At 45.7% G+C, this 21,076-nt stretch overlaps 1 protein-coding gene across 4 annotated transcripts in view; it reads right to left on the minus strand.

Annotated features, from left to right (window-relative positions):
• Positions 1-21,076, minus strand: part of KCNK10 (potassium two pore domain channel subfamily K member 10) — a 136,243-nt gene that overhangs the window by 40,952 nt on the left and 74,215 nt on the right. For all 4 annotated transcript variants that reach the window (XM_068252244.1, XM_068252242.1, XM_068252245.1 and 1 more), the window contains exon 2: positions 20,417-20,784. In XM_068252244.1, the coding sequence (XP_068108345.1) occupies positions 20,417-20,671 (255 nt within the window). In that variant the 5' untranslated portion in view covers positions 20,672-20,784. The remainder of the gene's footprint in view (positions 1-20,416; positions 20,785-21,076) is intronic.

Here is a 21,076-nt window from a genome sequence, read left to right on the forward strand (position 1 = left end):
CCATAACCTATGACCCGGACATACTGCGCCACGCGTGCACACTTTGACCGCTCTGCACGTTTGTAGATATGCTGAATGACGTAGCCATACAGACGCATGCTTCCTCCTCTTGCTCCTGCATAGACAGCATGTACTGCTCACTACAGTGGAGCGCGCACCGGGGCACAGGAGAGAGAGGAGTGAGTCAGCGCCTGTATGGCTACGTCATTCAGTGTGGCTACAAGCGTGCTGAACGGACATACTGTGTGCGTGCGGCGCAGTATGTTCGCACTAAGTATAAGCACTCACCTACACGATCTGCTCACAGTATTCTATATCTATTGACCCTCATACTACATGGAAGTGGTAAAATCGGTCTGTGATTGGCCAATCATAATTGAAAGTGTGTGCAAGACTTTAGGCTGCGTACACACATCCAATTTTGATTGGCCAATTTTGGCACTGTAGTATGTAGTATGAGGGCTTTCTTACACACTCTGTTCATACTTTTTAAAACGCTTGCAAAATCGCTCTGTGCAGGTTTTGATGAGCGATTACGCCAGTGTTTATATACTTTGAAGCGCTAACAAAATGCTGCATGTCCTGCGTTTGCGATTTGAGGAATCGCAAACGCTCCAGTGGAAGTTGCCCCATCCATTTACATTAGCTGAACGTTTTGGCAAAACGCTAGCGTTCTGTAACGCTCCAAAAATGCTCTCAAAATCGCCCTCGTGAGTTCCAGCCCTCAGAGGCAGAGGATCAGCAGGGCAGCCTGCATATCCCTCTTGCTTAAAAGGAAGTAAACATGGCAGCCTCCATATCCCTCTTGTTACCGTAGTCCTTTAAAATGTGTTAAAAGCCCCCCCCCCCCCCCCCCGCCCCCAGGTTCCTACAGCTGCCTGGAGATGTCAGAAGATGTAAGCGGCCTATAAGTATTACTATGATTGGAGAAATGCAGCTGCGGTATACCGTGTAGATTGACACACGTGCCTCATTCTCTCCCACGTGACGCCTGGCAGATCTTCTGTAGCTTCCAAGGGGTCCACTTATCACAGGTCGAATGGGCGGTTAACGGAAAATTGCAGTTATTTTATTTCTGGAATAATAGCAGTTGTCAGATCGCCGCGTGTATAGAGTTGAGGATCAGCTGACAAGATGACATCGCTGCAGCGCAATCGCTTTTCTTTAAGATTACAGTTATTTATCGGCACTTTTCTGAGGATCGCCACGTTTGTAAAACGATGGTCAGATCTAATTGTCAATTTATAAGAGTCTCTCAACATGCCGCTGAGATAGTGCCGTATGTGACAAGTATGTGATGGATTCGCCTGCGACAGATGCGCCCTTCACATGAAAGTACGTGCACAAAGGAGTGCTCTGGAATATATTTTTATGTTTTAGTTTTGCTTAAAGGATACCCGAACTGACATGTGACATGATGAGATAGACATGTGTATGTACAGTACCTAGTACACAAATAACTAGGCTGTGTTCCTTTTTTTCTTTCTCTGTATGAAATAGTTAAATATCAGGTATGTAAGTGGCTGACTCAGTCCTGACTCAGACAGGAAGTGACTACAGTGTGACCCTCACTGATAAGAAATTCCAACTATAAAACACTTTGCTAGCAGAAAATGGCTTCTGAGAGCAGGAAAGAGATAAAAAGGGGAATTTCTTCTCAGGGAGGGTCACAGTGCAGTCACTTCCTGTCTGAGTCAGGACTGAATCAGCCACTTACATACCTGATATTTCACTTTTTCAGGCAGAGAAACAAAAAAGGAACTCAGCATAGTTATTTGTGTACTAGGCACTGTACATACACGTCTATCTCATTATGTCACATGTCAGTTCGGGTATCCTTTAAAAAGGGGGTATCCTTTAAAAAGGAAAATGTGATTGCACGTATGCCTTTTTTTGTGTTTTAAAACCAAATAAAAACTATTGAAACAAAAAAAGAAAATGTGTCTATAGAAGGTGTTTAAACTTACCATAGGAATGGTTTGTAAAACTCCCCTCAGAGGGGAAAGCCATAAAACCATAACTTCTTAGCAGGCCTGGTTTCCCCACCTAATGACCCCTCAGACATTCTCTGATACCTACTTCACAAGAATACTAATAAGGAAGTCAGGGAACTAGAAACCAGATTTCTATCATAAAACCACTAACTGTCTTAGCAACATTCCCCCATGTCCTGTCAAGGGGAGATGGAATCAAGTGTCCTTTAATTAACCTACAAATAAATAATATTAATTTCTACTACCATGTATTTCCATTTCATTTTTTAACGCCATGCACTGATGAGGATCAAACAATCTGAAACAGTCTGTATGCATGTTGGATTATTATGGCTCTGTACAAATTAACAAACTGACACATCATTGCATTCCAGCGGTTCTGGAGGTGTGTTTAGCTTTTAAGGGTACAATGGTTAATTTGCAAATATTCAGCAGTGTTGCCCTGGGAGACATCTCGAGCTCACTCCAACCTGAATTATCGCAAATTCTTTCTGTTCTTTCTGTTTTAGGAAAGAAAACTTTTGTTTTTATTTTTTAACGGGCGGGCCTTTTTACTAGTTAGATATAATCATCAGATTTGCTGGAAAATGAATATAATTATAATGGCAGTAGTGTGGTGCAGCAGTATTATTCTCCGCCGGAGAGAGATGGAGGGAATGCACTGAGCATGCTCAGACTGGCAGCGACTAGCCGAAGTTACAGGGCCCGATACCGGCGATAGAAAAGGCTGAGGACGGCAGCGTGGGACTAATCCGTGCGGATGGGGCTGGAGGAAGCCCCAGGTATATATAAATCTTGTATGGGTGTTTATGTCTGGTTTCCTCTAAGTACGGACGCTTATGAATTATACAAGTCTTGTGGCTAGTTAGAGGCACTTTAGACACTGATTATGTGTGAGAAGCCCCAGAACCTGTATAGATGCATCAGTATTTAAAGGGATGATTTGGCATTTCTGATTTAAACAATTCAGAAATACCTGAAACATTTATCACTTCCTTTCTATTATACAGATCCTATTTTCCCGTTTGGCAGGTGAATCTCGCGCAGATCGTTTCCTGCCATCAATGCATCTATAGCGCGACCTCCTGGCGTCTCCGACAATGGCGGCCTGCGGTGCGAGCTCATTACTGCGACGCTCCCCAAATTGCCAACTACCAATTACTGATAAATGTTACATCACTCTCGCATATAGCGCGGCGCTCCGGTGACCTTTCCAGAACAATACCGGGAATTATATAAACAGAGTGCGCTGAATATATAAATATACAAACGTTGGGCAGCTTCAGTCCCTGCACCAGAGATGCCAGCATACAGGAGCCATTGTGCCCCCTAATATTCCACACCATTCCCCCTCCGTGCCCTACCAAATACCCCCCAACATAAATCCCCCCCAAACTAAAATACTATTTCCTCTCCCAGCCTTAAAGGACATCCGAGGTGAAAATAAACTGATGAGAAAAACAATTTTTTTTTTTTTTTTTTTTTTTTAGATATCCCACAGTTTTATTTTATATTTAAATCTGGTTTTTAAGTTTTTTACTGCTTCATTGTCGCTGCTCAATGACACCTTCACTAAAGTATGCCAGAGATCAAATCTATGAACTATTGAACCTTTTTATCTCTTTTATGCTTTCAGAAGCCATTTACTGACCGGAAAGTGTTTTATGGCTGTAATTACTTATCAGTGAGGGTTATGCTATAGACTGACCCAGTCCTACCCGGTCCCAAGCTGGACAGAAACTGTCACTTGCATACCTGATGTTTAAAGGGAAGGTTCAGGGTGGCTACAAAAAAAAATAAAATTGCGAATCCACTTACCTGGGGCTTCCTCCAGCCCGTGGCAGGCAGGACGTGCCCTCGGCGCCGCTCCGCAGGCTCCCGGTCTCCTCCGGTGGCCGACCCGACCTGGCCGGCTTCCAGGTCGGGCTCTTCAGCGCCCCAAAATGCTCCTCACGGGGGCGCGCTGATGTCATCGGACGTCCCCCGGGCTGTACTGTGCAGCGCAGTACCGCCCGGAGGACGTCCGATGCCGTCAGCACACACCCGTGAGGAGCATTTTGGAGCGCTGAAGAGCCCGACCTGGCAGCCGGCCTGGCCAGGTCGGGTCGGGCACCGGAGACCACCGGGAGCCTGCAGAGCGGCGCTGAGGGCACGTCCTGCCTGCCACGGGCTGGAGGAAGCCCCAGGTAAGTGGATTCGCATTTTTATTTTTTTTGTAGCCACCCTGAACCTTCCCTTTAAGGGCTCGTTCACACTTAGCGCGATTCCCGCTCAGCGCAAAACTCTAGCAGTTTTTAAAACCCACTAGTCCATGTAAGCCTATGGCAGTGTTCTCACTGCCGCGTTTGCGGTTAGCGTTAACCGCAAATGCGTGAAATGCAGCGTTTTGCCGGCGATTCGCAATTAGTGATCGCGATTAGCATGCATAGCACCACTAATTGCGATGGTTCCGAAAACGCTGCAGTGTCCAGTGATTTTTCTGTGTTAATTGCGGCTAAATCACTCCCACAAAACGCTAGTGGTAATCGCCTTTTTTTTTGCTGTTTTAGGTGTCTCTTTCACGCAAAGAAAAATAAAAAACACAGGAACACAGCATAGTTATTTGTGTGTTTGGCACTGAACATACACGTCTATCTCATCATGTCACACGTCACCTCTGTTGTCCTTTAAAGAGGAACTGTAACCCAGAATTGAACTCAGTGACGTAGCAATAGGGGAATCAGAGATTGCGACCGCACCGGGGCCCCTGGACCAGAGGGGCCCACTAGGGTCTCCTTCATCCATCTTAAAAGCTTTTTACTAGTGCTATGCTGGTGATGAACACCTATATGTGCATTGCATAGCGGTAATCCTTAACTAACTGTTTAATTACTCTAAATACACCTCTCTGACACTGCAGCTGTCTTTGATGGGTTTTGGGGTTCCATATCAATAGAGTGCTTGGGGCCCCATCAGAGGCGTATCTAGAGGGGTACAGTAATGGCATGTGCCATGGGCGCCACAGCACTATGGGCGCCATGCCGCGTCATCTAAAAATGGCGCAGGGAGAAAATGGCGCACCGTTCTGCCAATAAATGTATGATAAAACGCTATTTACCATTTAATGTAAATACATTAGAACGGTAAATAGCGTTTTATGATACATTTATTGTGAAACGGTGCGGCATTAAAAAATGCAGGGGGGCTAGTATAGGCAGCGGAGGGATGGGGGGAGAGAGGCAGCGGGGCACTGGAGGGCATAGGCATCGGGGGAGGATGTGTGCAATATGCATACATTACCTTGTCCCGGCCGCTGATCGCTCCTTCCCTCCGCTCCTGCACTTCCTAGTTTGTTTGCTGCAGTCCTGCAGCCAGCCAATCACCAAGCGGGGACTGAAACCACATGGTGATTGGCTGCTGCAGGACTACAGCAAACTAACAGAAGAAGTAAAGGAGCGATTGGCGGCCCGGGACAAGGTAATGTATGCATATTGCACACATCCTCCACCTATGCCTATGCCCTCCAGTGTCCGCTGCCTCTCTCCCCCCTGACCCCCACTGCCCTCTGCATTGTTTAAGACTTATAACGCTATTGATCGTTATAAGTGTAAGGCACACTGCCTGCGCCATTTTTTAACACTTTTAACGCTAAATAGCATTATATAATGTAAGTCTATGCGGCGCCATTTTCATTCCCCTGGCGCTGTGCGCCATTTTTATCTGTCACTGCCATGCCTGCCGATGTGCCTCCCTGTTACTCACACTCAGATCAGATTAATTCTGTTATATGTGGAACATGGCTACTTAATTTATTTATGTAGGATGCATTTGGCTTAGTGTTAGGAACAGGGCTGGGCCGAGGCAGAGGTGAAAGAGGCTCCAGCCTCAGGGCGCAGTGTAGGAGGGGCACACAACTCACTCAGCTATCATTCCTCTATTGTGTTTGAAGCAGAGAGAAATAAGAAAAGGCAGTGACTGCAAGCCAGATAACTAGAGATTAAGGTGTTGTGGGCCCTGTGGCCCTCTTAGTCTAATAGCAATCAGTGTGTGACGGCTGGGGTGGAGGGATGGAGGGGCGCACTTTGGTGTCTCAGCCTTGGGTGCTGGAGGACCTTGTCCTGGCTCTGGTTAGGAAAGAGGACAGAGAGGAAATGAGAGATATTTGCCAAAAAAGTAACTTCAGCAATATCCAAGGCCAACAACACAGGCAACCATAACACATGTACACAAGAAAGGATGCTATTTTTAGAGAGGAAGGGGGCTCTGACCGGGAAGGGGGGGGGGGGGGGGCGGGCGCAATTTCAGTGTTTGCCATAGGCTCTATATTACCCAGATACACCCCTGGGCCCCATGTAAAACTCACACTAGGGCCCCAATCTCCTCACCTACGCCACTGGTAGAACTTCATCCCAATCAGTAGCTGATACCACTTTGCCAAGAGAAATCTTTACCTTTTCTCAAATAGATCATCAGGGGGCTCTGTATGGCTAATTTTGTGGTGCAACCCCTCCCACAGTGTGATGTCATGACCATGGTCCTGACAGTTTCCTGTCTGGGAACCTCATTGCATTGTGGGAAATAAAAGCTTTTTTTTAACTGCCAAGCAAGCAATATCTCCCTCTGTGCATAGAACTCTCAGTAACGAATATTCTGTACACATCACCAGGCAGAACTAAAGATGTTACCACCAGTGATACATTTCAGAATGTAAGTCAGGGAGAGGAAAGATTTTAAGTAAATATTGTAAGAAAAATAAGCAATTTTATTCATTATGTTTTTTTCACTGCAGTTCTTCTGGTTGCCATACACTAGTTGATTTCTTTCATCGATATCTGGCCGATTCGTTCATTTCATTTGATCAAATCTGCTAGAAATGCTGCAAATTATGCTCAACCAATTTTTGGACAAAATTGATAGATTTGGTTAATGGTGCTGGAGGGAAGATTTTGCTCGATCGGCGGTGGGTCAGGAGCGCGTCTCTGCCGGTGTTCAATTTTGGCCCGACTGACGCAGCAGCGGAACTACTTTCACCTCTCCGCTGGCACTTTCTCCCGTGTCTTCTCTCCGCCGTCGGGTTTTCCTGTTTCTTCACTCCTGGAGCGCCTGCGTCATGTCACTAACACTAGAGGCCAAGCACTAGAAGCCAAACACTAGAAGCCAAAAACTAGAGGCCAAACACTAGAGGCCAAACACTAGAGGCCAAATACTAAAGGCCAAACACTAGAGGAAAAACACCAGAGGCCGAACACTAGAAGCCAAACACTAGAGGCCAAACACTAGAGGCCAAACACTAGAGGCCAAACACTAGAGGCCAAACACTAAAGGCCAAACACTAGAGGAAAAACACCAGAGGCCGAACACTAGAAGCCAAACACTAGAAGCCAAACACTAGAAGCCAAACACTAGAGGCCAAACACTAGAGGCTAAACACTAGAGGCCAAAGACTAGAGGCCAAAGACTAGAGGAAAAACACTAGAGGCCAAACACTAAAGGCCAAACACTAGAGGCCAAACACTAGAGGAAAAACACCAGAGGCCGAACACTAGAAGCCAAACACTAGAGGCCAAACACTAGAGGCCAAACACTAGAAGCCAAACACTAGAGGAAAAACACCAGAGGCCGAACACTAGAAGCTTCTTGTGGTCACGTGTGCCCAGACAGGTCAATTCCTTCCACACACAGCACATCGTTGTTCTATAGATTTTAGCAGGGCGGTTTCTAGGCTACATAGCTCCCAAGGCGAGGGTGTAAAAATCCCGGGGCAACCAATCATTTTGCAGCTCTCCAGTTCCCATGCCTGGGATTGGCTGCGGGGCGATGCAGACACTTCTGATGACACATAAAAGTAACAATGTTGCGGTCACTGGATGTGACACTGAACTCTGTGACATCACTAAGGAACTCGATGTTTGTACACCAGTAAATGAAAGCGTTGGGGTCTGCGGAGCATCGTCTGCGGCGGAATCCTCCGGGGGCGAGACGGCTTGTCACAGCGTTTAACCATCATCAAAGATCTGTCTGATGTTCCCAGACTCCGAAGAATTTGACAAGAACAGATGAATGTCTGGAAAGGAAGCCCACCAATCGCAGGGCTGCCATCTGGCACCGGGGGAGGGGCAGCAGGTGGTTCTGGGGGATGGGACAATGCCCATGGGCCGAGGATACTTTCATACTTGGCACATCCAGAAATATAGGATCGCAACACAGCAGAGGGGAAAAGTCGCATGGTGAGTTGCGAATGAAGCATACAGGCGGATAAATTATCCTTCACTGCACCTGTAAGCCCTGTTCACACTATAGCAAAAAAAACTGCATTTGCGTCGCAGTGTGAACCAGCCCTAATTGTGCACATGGTCTGGTAAACGCACAGCAAACTGGGCTTCATTCCATACAGAATCCACCACACAACGCTGCTAAAGCACAGATGTGCATGTACCATTACAACACAATTCATTGCTATGCGATAATCTTGCCCTTTGCACCGTGACATATGCAGTGTGAAAGTACCCTATTGGTGATGTGCCGTTCAATGCAGTACAAAGGCAGTTAATCTTCACCCGCGCAATTTTCCATGACATCCGGTCGTGTTTTCTGATCGCTTTTACCCTGAGAATGGCTTGATATCGATTGATTTCTTGGGAAGAGTAGAGCTTCAGACATAGTCTATCACAATGAATGAAGGTGTCTAAAATGGGTTGTTACATTTAATCAGCGTTGTATAGGCTTAATACGAAAATGTTTTGTTTATGGTTTTCGCAGAGCTGAAATTGTGTTCCCGGGGGGGACAGGGAGATTAAACTGATGGTGGGACCCCCTACGAGTTCAACGCCTCACATTGTATTGTGGAGTGATTGCAGTTAGTGTCGGTGTTCAGATTCGTGTTGTTGCTACATTCGACCCTACTGTTCGCATTCAGTTCGGGTAAACCCGACAAACATGCGATTTAACTGTACAAATTCATTGAAGCCCCCATACATGCTACAATCACCACATTTTCTGAGTGTATTAAGAAGAACATCAAATAGGAAGTAGATTAGAGACGCAGCACCAACTCCATGCAGTTAGGTTTATTGGATTAAGGCTGCTTACACACTAAGACGTTACAGGCGCACGTTAGTGCGCCTGTAACGCTCCCCCAACGCACAGCAATGTAACACAAGTGAGCTGTTCACACAGCCCACGTTGCGTTACATGTAACGCTGCACGTTCTGTGCAAAGTGCAGCATGCTACGGCGTTGGAGCGGCTATAGCCGCGTTAGACTGTTTGCACATGCGCAGTGGGGGGCGGAGAGGAGGCGGGGAGAGCCAGCTACAGTAGCCGCGCACATGGCTACTTAATATTCACTGCACTGGCGGGCGCTGATTGGCCGGCGGGACCACGTGATGCGGAGTGTCTCGCTCCGCATCACGTGGTCCCGCTGGCCAATCAGCGCCACTCTGGGAGACATTATAGGACTCGAGCCGCCTAACGCGGCTCACTCTACCGTCGGCTCTTGCAGCACCATACGTTGTGTTAGGTGCACGTTATGCGACCTTAACGTGCCACCTAATGCAACGTCTTGGTGTGCAAGAAGCCTAAGACAAAGGGCATATAGGCATAGGGGGTACAGACATCGGCCTTACAGCCGTTTCGCGGGGCTCCCGCTTCTTCAGAGACCACAAGAACAGTAGGAACAAGGGGATTTTTTTTTCCCCAAAAAGATCTTGACGTTTTTGAGAAAATCAATTTTAAAAAGTAAAAAAAATTTTTTTTTTAAATGCCGAAGTCCTTTATTATTCTAAATTAACCATAAATACTTATCTTTGGCTAATCACACTCCTGTATAATTGGAAATGTTCCGTGCAAATATCCTCAGATTCCCGACGAATGATGAAGAGTACCACACACTGATCCCTGCTGCCGCCACTTGCAAGCCACAAAGAATTTTTTTAAATGCCAGGGGATGTAGCGTGCTAGGCTGCTGTGCATGCTGGGAGATTTAGCGTGCCATAGAGTAGTAGTCTTTATATCTCCAGGCCGGGAGTCGTGGTCTTTATATCTCCAGGCCAGGAGTCGTGGTCTTTACAGCTCCAGGCCGGGAGTCGTGGTCTTTATATCTCCAGGCCGGGAGACGTAGTCTTTATATATCTAGGACGGGAGACGTGGTCTTTATATCCCCAGACCAGGAGTCGTGGTCTTTATATCTCCAGGCCGGGAGTCGTGGTCTTTATATCTCCAGGCCGGGAGTCGTGGTCTTTATATCTCCAGGCCGGGAGACGTAGTCTTTATATATCTAGGACGGGAGACGTGGTCTTTATATCTCCAGGCCAGGAGTCGTGGTCTTTATATCTCCAGGCCGGGAGACATGGTCTTTACATCTGCAGGCCGGGATTCGTGGTCTTTATATCTTCAGGCCGGGAGTCTCCTGGCCGGGAGACGTGGTCTTTATATTTTCTTTAATAACAAACTTGACCAGCGCTGCATAAACTTGCTTGTGTCACTCCCACCACAAGCACCTAATGGAGAGTGACTCACAGATTGAGTTGGACCACTATTCACAATGTCTAATTCACATGTGGGGCATTGAAAGGCTCCTGTAACGATCGGTGTCAACACACAGAGAGAATCTGATTATTGGTGATCTGCAGTATCACCAAGAATACAGATATATACCCGATTATTAATGATCTGCAGAATCACCAATAATACAAGTATAACTAACCTCTGGACACCTGACAAGTGTAAGTGTTTGGTGCGACAGTATATGAGCCAGTGATTCCTTGACTGTTGGGAATCAGACTCTACTGCAGTCAAAGGACTCCTTAGAGATGGAGTCCCTGACTGGATTGCAGAGAGGTCCCTTTGGGAGATAGGGAGTCTCTGCAGCTACTGGACACCCCAGGAGGGGGTATCAGTTAGAGAGGTCGGCCAGGCCGGGTCGGCAACACACGAGCAGATTAGGTACAGAGAGACAGAAGGCTGATTCGGTAACCAGGGACAGGCAGGGTTGGCAACAAGTAATCAGATAGGCGTAGGTACCTAATCAGAGAGCAGAAGGAAGGTCAGGAGAGCAATAGGTCATAACAGATATCAAACAGATGCCTAGTCTAGAGTGTGAGGTCCGTGGTCTCAACACCCAGGGACTGGTCTAAGATATACACAATGATGATACAGTATCCCTAGTCTTGGGTGTGAGGTCCGTGGTCTCAACACCCTGGAACTAGTCTTAAGTATAACACAATAATAACACAGAATTCTGGCTAAGTGTGGATTCCCAGGTCCACCTGGTTCCACCACACTGGAGGATCTGACTAAGGTCTGAGTGCTAACACATAAGCATTCGCAACGGCAGACAACTGGCAACTGACAGGGAGGAAGTATATATAGCAAGGTGCTCCTCAGCACCACCCAGTCCCAGTCAGCCAATCACCCGCTGTTCTGGGATCAGCTGATCGTCCAGATCAGCTGATCCTTCTCCTATTGGCATAAAGGGCTTGCCTGTTAGCGCGTGCGCGTGTAGCTCTCCATCTGTGTGCACTACTAGGCTCAGACAAACCAGGTGCATGTTGTTGCGGAGAAACCGCTGGTGTGAACGCGGCACCAGCCGCCTCATTGTCAGACCGCGCGGCAGTGTCTCTGGACTCCGTTACAATCCCTCTCCTATTGGCATGAAGGGCTTGCCTGTTAGTGCGCGCGCGCGTGGCTCTCCATCTGTGTGCACTACTAGGCTCAGACAACTCAAGCGCATGTTGCTGCGGAGAAACCGCCGGTCTGAACGCGGCACCAGCCGCCTCGCTGTCAGACCGTGCGGCGGAATCTCCACACTCCATTACAGCTCCCCTCGCCCTTAACGTATTGCTCCAACTTTGCTGCAGCCACCAGTAGTTAATAGGATCCTAAGCAGTTCAACTTTAAAAGTTTCCTCAAATAAAAAACATAAACCTCATAGCGCAATACTGTATAAAATTCAAAACTTTTATACCAGATTTGCACTTACACGCTCCAGGGATAGGTAGCGCATAGAGTTTTTCCCTCTCCCCCACTCGGCCTCCCGGTATGGCAGAATGGTGTCCTCAATCCCTGTGTATGTGGGTCCGCTCCAGCCTCCCACCGCTTGCTTGTATTGAGAAGAACGCCGTTCGCAGCTCCGCCCAACCGATTTCATCATCAACACATGACTCATCAGGGCCCCACATGCGCATTAGACCATTGTGGTCCAACTCAATCGGTGAGTCGCTCTCCATTAGGTGCTGGTGGTGAGAGTGACACACGCAAGTTTGTGCAGCGCTGGTCAAGTCGAGTCGCAATACATGGGAATTTTTAGCTTTTTAATGAATTGGAAAAGTGTTCATGACATTTGACTGGACTAATTCATCTGTATGATTCGCAGTTTGAAGTAGCTGCTGAGTCATTGGAGTGTTTTTTTTTTAGTTTTAGATATTATATTTGATGTGTTTGATATATCAAAAGTCGGCACGTTATCCTCAAACTTCCATAACTTTGGGACTTTGATATATTGAGCGCAGAGCTGAACCAGCCTAGGCTGGTACTGGAGGTCTTTATATTTCCTGGCAGAGATACGTAGTCTTTACATCTCTTGGCTGGGAGTCGTAGTCTTTACATCTCCCAGGAGGGAGTTGTAAAGACTTTAAAGACTACATCTACCAGCATGCACAGTGGCCAGGCAAGCTGCAGCTTCCAGTAAGCATCAGTGGATGCAGGGCCGGTTTAAGCAACAATGGGGCCCCAGGGCAAAATAAACCTGGGGGGCCCCCCAACATATACCCCGGAACAAAAATCGGCATTAGGGGACCTTTTTTGCAGCTGGTATAGTCAGGGGGCCATATGCAATTCTCCTTTTCACCTGAGTTTTCTCTCAGGAGATAATTTTTCATCTTTGATTTTAAATAACTTTCCAGTACTTTTCAACTAAAAAAGTACCAAAAAGTTGGTGAAAAAGTACTATTAAAATTATTTTAAGCATATTATCGCCTTCTGGAGGCTTAAAATGCATTTTATTGACGAGTTTAAAAATATCACCTAGGAGAAAACCCAGGTGAAAAAATTAATTGCATATGGCCCCGGGTGTGAAGTCCCAATCGGTCAGAGCTCCACATTCTGGCTATCCCAGCCTGCATGGGGGACAAGGGGTTAAAAAGTTTCAGGAGGGGGGACCCCACATAATTTTTTTTTTTTTTTAAACTCCCACACTCTAAACATAAAAAAAAAATTGGGAAAATAGGAAAAAATGCCAGAGATCTTCATACAGCCATATTGCGGCTGTATAGCGATCCCTGGCCAAAGCGCTGCGGCTGGGTATAGACCCCCTGGAAACCCCGTCAGGAAATTTATTGCGCTTTCGTTTGATGCATGTAAAATTACACTACCGTTAGGTTTGCTACTAAAAGTGACATTTACCGCATTTAAAACTATACTTTTTTTCCTTCTAAACTTTAAAATCGATTTTCTCAAAAACTATAAGGTCTTTTTGAAAAATAGTTTTTTCCTCTTATTCCTAATGATTTCCTTAACATATCCTGCAAATTTATTGTTTCTAGCATTTAAGGTGGATTTGCTATTAACCATTAAAGTCGACAGGTTTTTAAATGTGTTTTGTTTTTTTCCTTTGAAACTTTAAAATCGATTTTCTCAAAAACTATAAGGCCGATTTGCAAATTTTTTTTTCCTCTTGTAGCCACTGGGGGCCCCTACAAGCTCTGGGGCCCTGGGGCAGCTGCCACCTTTGCCTTAATGGTAGCGCCGGCCCTGAGTGGATGGAGGACCACATTTCCCGACGTACACCAGCAGCCTGGAATGCACTAGACTGGACTGGGCAATGCAGCAACCACCGTAGATAAGTTCATTTAATGCTCCCCCTCCCCCCCATGGGTGCGCTATTTTAGCACATAGAAGTGCATAGCAATGCGCTTTGGAGATGCATTTTTTTAACCCCTGATTAAAAAAAAAAAAACATTGTCAAATGAAAACAAATCTTTATTGACAATTGCTACATCAAATAAGCAAAACATGCAGAACAAAATTGTGTTCAGGAATGTTTAAGCACATGTAAAACACATGGGTCCACTAAAAAAAAGCGCACCAAAACACACTGAAACGGGTTATTAAATGCGCATCAACGCATGTGTTTTTTAGCATGCACTTAAAGAGACACTTAAGCGAAAAAAAATTATGATATAATGAATTGGTTGTGTAATATAGATAATTACTAGAACATTAGTAGCATAGAAAATATTCTCATACTTTTATTTTCAGTTACATAGTGTTTTTTATAACATTGCATCATTCTCTAATATTTGCAGTTTACACACTACTCAGCATTCTAAATGATTTTCCAGAGCAGGCCAGTGAACTGTTGACCTGTCCTCTGGCAGAGCAAAAAAAAATACAATGACTGACAGTTGAGATAACCAGCTTCAGAAGACAGAGCTCTCTGCGACTTTGAAAGTTGTTGAGCTCAATGGCTCTTTTGCATAGATAACAACTGGAGTTTCCTGTACTGGAAACAATATTAGACTTATTTCTCTGCTCCTAATGTTTTATTTCTTAGCTGTACTACACATACAAATCATGAAATCATCATTTTTATTTTCCCTTCAGTGTCTCTTTAAATACCTTTCTGAATGCACCCAATGTGAACAAGGCCTAACGCACAAATGTTTGGATAAAAGGTTAAGCTTGCAAATAGAACAACCCCCCTCTTGTGTGTACAATCTTTGCAGCAGGAAGGAGTAAACAGGACAAGTGCAGCTGGATGTGTTATTGGCGGAGTGTATTCCCTTCACCTCTGATCCTCTATAATGACAGCGGACCACCTAAGGGAAGACCCTCTGTACGGCCTCTGCTGATGGCTTTGTATGTTGTCACCAAGCAGAGAGGCAGAGTGCAGAGAAATCCCAGGATTTATCTAATATCCCCTATTGGAGTTTATAGACTCCGGTGACACCCCCCCCCCCCTGTGGGTGGGTGGGGGGGTTGGGGGGTATTTATTATGAGCCGCCGCTGGCCGCGGGGGGACGTGTGTCCTCGGTTGCTGTGTGGCCGCTCCGTCTCCTTCCGTCATATCACCTCAGCTGCTGTTTTGCAGTGGAACTTACTGCAATGCAGCACAGAGGCCCACACAGAGGAAAACAGGCTCTGCATCAGCTCTGACTATAGCGGTCCCCCTGCTTCCTACGCGGTGTAACCCCTCGTAATACAGAGAAGGGGAGGCTGAGGATGGGGTCACACAAGGCAATTTAATATTCACACTCTAACAATGCCCCAGAGAAAATATACTGTGTCTACTCTGTGCGACAGCAAACACTGCTGCAAACTAACTTCACTTTGCAACTGTGTGTGTGTGTGTGTGTGGGGGGGGGGGGGGGATGGGAGGGTATGGACTGGAGGTAGCATGGATCACCACATGCTGCAGCTAGTATACTATCAGTACAGACACACAGTAACAGCTTATGCTGTACATACTGCAGGCAGCAGGGATCAGCACACACTGCACCTAGCTTACTATAAGTATAGGCACTCAGTAACAGCTTATACTGTACATACTGGAAGTAGTAGAGATCAGCACACACACTGCAGCTAGTTTACTTTCAGTATAGACACAGAACAGCTAGTTTACTATCAGTATTGTCACACAGTAACAGCTTAGACTGTACATACTGGAGGTAGCAAAGTTCGGTACACACTGCATCTAGTTTACTATCAGTACAGGCACATGGTAAAAGCTTTTATTGTCCATGCTAGAAGTAGCAGAGATCAGCGCACACACTGCAGCTAGTTTACCATCAGTACAGGCACAGAGTTACAGCTTATACTGAACACACTGGAGGTAGCAGAGATCAGCACACACTGCACCTAGCTTTCTATCAGTATAAGCACTCAGTAACAGCTTATACTGTACATACTGGAGGTAGTAGAGATCAGCACACACACTGCAGCTAGTTTACTATCAGTGTAGACACAGAACAGCTAGTTTACTATCAGTATTGTCACACAGTAACAGCTTATACTGTACATACTAGGGGTAGCAAAGTTCGGCACACACTGCATCTAGTTTACTATCAGTACAGGCACATGGTAAAAATTTTTATTGTACATGCTAGAAGTAGCAGAGATCAACGCACACACTGCAGCTAGTTTACTATCAGTACAGGGACAGAGCGAAACAGTTTATACTGTAAATACTGGAGGTAGCAGAGAACAGCACAGGCTGCAGCTAGTTTACTATCAGTATAGGCACACAGTAACAGCTTATACTGTACATACTGGAGGTAGCAGAGATCAGCACACACTGCAGCTAGTCTACTATCAGTATAGGCACAGTGCAGCTAATTTACTATCAGTATTGGCACAGAGTAACAGCTTGTACTGTACATACTGGAGATAGCAGAGATTGGCACACACTCCAGCTAGTTTGCTGTCAGTACATGCATGCAGTAACAGCTTATACTGTACATACTGGAGGTAGCAGAGATCAGCACACACTGTAGCTAGTTTAATAACAGTACAGGTGATAGAGGTGATAGAAAGGCTAGATGAGATAGCTTTTTAGTGCGCAGCAATGTAGAATGCAGGAGAAACAAATATTAATCAGGTTTAATGGCTCTTGGCTGCAACTCACCAAGAAGACAAAAGAACAAGTTTTATTCAAAACCTCTTCCCATAGACACAGGATGTAGAAAGACCTCTGTTACTAGTACACATTGCCACCCTGTAGTTACACACAAACACACACACACAAGCCTATAGGCACAGATGTCCTGGCCCCCCTAGACATGAACCTGCAAACCCTCAACGAACCGCACCACTTGTGTGCTAGGTGACCCAGCTGTCACTTCTCGCTTACTCCCCTTGCCTGTCTTAGGTAGCTACAGTTGCCCCTTAGACTTAGATAACCAGAGGTACCCTCAATATTAGGTAGCTAGAGGTGCCCCCAAGTATTAAGTGGCTAGAAATGCCCCTGACTGAATGGAGAATCAGTGGAATGCTGCGAGCAGGGTGGGTAACCTCACAATTACACTCTCATCAGGACTCTGCATAGGGAAGGAGGGAGGGAGGCACTAGGGGAGGGGAGTAAGCCGCCTTTCCATCATCAGGCGCCTGTAGGCACGTGCCTAACTGCCTTATGGTAAATCCGGCCCTGCACCTTATACTGTAGTTACTGGAGGCAGCAGAGATCGGCACACACTGCAGCTAAATTACGCTTTTAATTAAAGGAACCCTAAACAGACAGCAACAATGCAATACTGAACGTACTTGGGGCTTCCTCCAGCCCCCCGTAGCCTGTCTGTGCGCCCGTCTGACCCATCTCGGTCATGCGTTCCTTGCCGTGAGTGTTCTGCGCATGTTCAATTCTTGAAAGAATGAACCCCACGCATGTGCAGAATGCTCACAGCGACGGGCACAAGACAGGCACGCGGACAGGCTGCACATGCACTGTATTATACCACTCCCGGTCAGGTCGCACAGCTAACGAGCCACCAACAGGAGAACAGAGGGGACCCAGAAGACTTCAGCCCGCGAGGCCTAACAGGCTACGAGGGGCTGGAGGAAGCCCCAAGTAAGCTCAGTATTCCATTTTTCAGGTCTGTTCAGTTTCCCTTTAAAGAGGAGCTGTCAGCCATACTATCTCAGGGAAAAAAACAAATATATAAGTAGATAAATACTTGCTCTACTTGCATAACACATGTATTGCACTGTTTACGTTATGATTTCTGTGAATTTTATAAAGGAGAAGTAGAGAATCCTATTCTACACAGTTTCCATATTTACTGTGGCTATTTTGAAGCCAGCCCTGATGTAATATCCGCCCTTAGTCTCCTCTGCCTGATTTGCCCGCCCTTCACTATAGAAAGTGCATTGTTTCAGCCTGAGAAATTTTGGCCAATCAGAGAGGAACCGAGGTGTGGGAGGGGAAAACAGGAGGGAACGAGGCTTCAGCCAATCAGGCTGCATTAGTTAAGTCTGAGAGGAAGTAGAGACGCAAAAAAAGACAACCCAGCATGCCCTGCAACTTCTCTTTTGTGTACCAAATTTTCTGTGTACCAAATAAGAGTCATGTAAACTGGGGAATGATAATTAATCAACAAGAAAAGTAATAGTGATTTTAACTTTTGGATTGCCTGATTAGCATCCGTATTACTTGTTTACCAGATACAAATAAAGAATTGATTTTTTATTTTATGCCCGACAGTTACACTTTAACTAAAATATCTATCCAGGCTTATTTATTCATGATTTATCAGGTTTTTATTCTCTAAACTCACCCCTATAGACTGACTACAAAGAGTGCCCCCTAAACCCGGCCCAAATACCGTCAGGGGTACCCATAGCATTTACTGAGGGCCTATATCACACCATGGAGATAGCACATCACACCTTGGTAAATATTGCTGCTAATTACCCTAATTATAGCCTTAAGTAGCCTCTCGATTCCGGAACATTTGTTCCCCAGAAGGTTTGATAATGTGCTCTGTGGAGGCCGATAGATCTTTGTCTGCCCTGGCGTCAAAGAGAACCTGTCAGCTACAAAACAAGAAGACATGAAAGACACAAAGTCGTCACGTCAGGCGTCTCGCAAGTAGGACAACTTCATAGAAATACAAGTGATGCGCCGGATCAGAGAAGGATCAGTCAGGAAGTGTTTGTGCTGCTCTGTACACAGTGAGTCAGTCCGGGTAACGGGGAGGACGACAGAAGTTTATAACCTAAAACAACGTACTGAGTCTTACTGAAAAGTTTTATCAACACAAACAGGAGTCTGCTTCTGTGAAATCATTAACAGCATCCTAATGTCCAAAATACCAAGTAGAAAGCTGTCCTGTATTCAAGTTAATTCAGTTAATTTGTTTTCATCATTCTATACCCTACTCACTTGATGCATTTGTCTTCTCCTGCAACGTTCATTTTACACTTGTTTACTAATTAGTCCTGCTATTCAATTCCCCGGGGGGTGCATGGGAGGTTGCTGCCATTCTTTTTCAACTCTTTTTATCAGCTCAGAGATAAATAGTGATATCTAGCATTTTGTAGAGAGGCGAGTGCAGTAACATATTTTCATGTCCTCTGGCAGGAAGTGGTTAACCACTTAAGCTCTCAGTCGTTTTCACTTTATGCATCCGAGCAGTGTTCACCTCCCATTCATTAGCCTATAACTTTATCACTACTTATCACAATTAACTGATCTATATCTTGTTTTTTCCGCCACCAATTAGGCTTTCTTTGGGGGGTACATTTTGCTAAGAGCTACCTTACTGTAAATGCATTTTAACAGTAAGAATAAGAAAAAAAATGAAAAAATTCATTATTTGTCAGTTTTCGGCCATTATAGTTTTAAAATAATACATGCCTCTATAATTAAAACCCACGTATTGTAATTGCCCATTTGTCACGGTTATTTCACCGTTTAAATTATGTCCCTATCACAATGTATCGCGACAATATTTTATTTGGAAATAAAAGAGCATTTTTTCCATTTTGCATTCATCACTATTTACAAGCTTATAAAAAAAAAAAAATAGAGAGAAATATTTCATCTTTACATAGATATTTAAAAAGTTTAGACCCTTAGGTAAATATTTGTGTTTTTTGTTTTTTTTTATAGTAATGGTTTTGTTTTGTTTTTTTATTAAACATTTTATGTGGGCATTTTTGGGAGGGTGGGATATAAAAGTGTTTTATTTGGGGAAATATTTGTGTATGGTAATGTTTTTTTTCTTTTACTTGTAGTTTTACTTTTTGGCCACAAGATGGCAATCTCGATTTTGTTTACATGACGTCACTCTAAGCGTACAATGTACGCTTAGAGGGACATGGCTTCAGAAAAAGCGAAGCTTCCGGGAGAAGCTGTCGCTTTTTCAGCGGGGGAGAGGAATCACTGATCGGGCTCCATAGCCCGATACATTGATTCCGTGGCTACCGAATCCGTGGCCGGGAGTGCTCGTGCACGCGCACGATCGGCCGCGGGAGCGCGCGGGAGCGCACCTGTCCTCCTTGACGTTTTTATACGTCAAGGAGGACAAAGTGGTTAAAGAAAGTGATCAGGTGATTTGCACTGTGCTGCTTTGCTGTCTCCCTCCCACCCCTGTATCGTTTGGTAAAATTCTTTACCCGATTGTTGGCAGACCGATCGTTAAGCTGTTGTTTCAAACGACCATCGTCGCAAGTGTGTACGTACCATAAGACTGAATAGAAGATAGTAGTCTGAGATTGCCTAGTGTGTGGCCAGTCTCACGATGTGCACACACCTCCAAATTTGATTGCCCAATTTCACCATCTCCAATTAAAATTAGGGACAACAGATTTTGAATACTATGAACAGATTTTGTAGGTAAGCTCTCATACTACATGGAGATGGTAAAATTGGCCCATCACTGACCAATCAGAATCACAGGTAAGTACCAGGATTTAGTTGCATTAATTAAGTAGGAAGGGGGTGGAGTCTCACCTTGATCATGGCTTCCAGCTGTTGTTGCGTGACACAGGAATGGGTCTGCAGGAAGTCCGCCTTCTCTTGTGCTATCGTGCTCTTCTGACTGCTTTCAAAGGGTTGCTCCAGCGCCCGGAAGACAAGTCCACCGCTCACCAGATAGACCACCACCACCACGAAGACTGCCAAGACGGTTTTCCACTTCATGACAGAGCGCAGCCCCCGGGAGGTATTGTCCATCGTCACCACAGTGGTCCGGGAGCAGATTGACATGCGGGGGGTCAGCGAGGGGCTGGGGCTCGGGCTGGGGTGGTGCCCGTTGGGTTTGGGATCAGGAGGGGGCACAGGCACGGGAGCCGGCGATGGCACAGTCGAGGGCACTGCCACTGTGGAGAAAGAAGAACAACTCAATTAAACTGAATATAAACTTTCAAACTCCAATCATTTATGGTGGCAAGGGGGTCTGCACTCTTGGCGAGTAGCACTGGAGCCCTGGGAACTTGTCCCAGCTAGGACACCATCTGCATGACATGTGCATGTTCTCCACCTCTTTAGTCATTTCTTCTCACATCCCAAATTATGAACTGGTAGGTCTTCTCTCCTGACTCCACCTACCGACCTACCAACCCTTTATCTATCCTTATACTCTCCATGCCACCTCCTCTGACCCCACCTACT

The sequence above is a fragment of the Hyperolius riggenbachi genome, chromosome 9 (genome assembly GCF_040937935.1).
Source record: "Hyperolius riggenbachi isolate aHypRig1 chromosome 9, aHypRig1.pri, whole genome shotgun sequence".
Lineage (NCBI taxonomy): Eukaryota > Metazoa > Chordata > Amphibia > Anura > Hyperoliidae > Hyperolius > Hyperolius riggenbachi.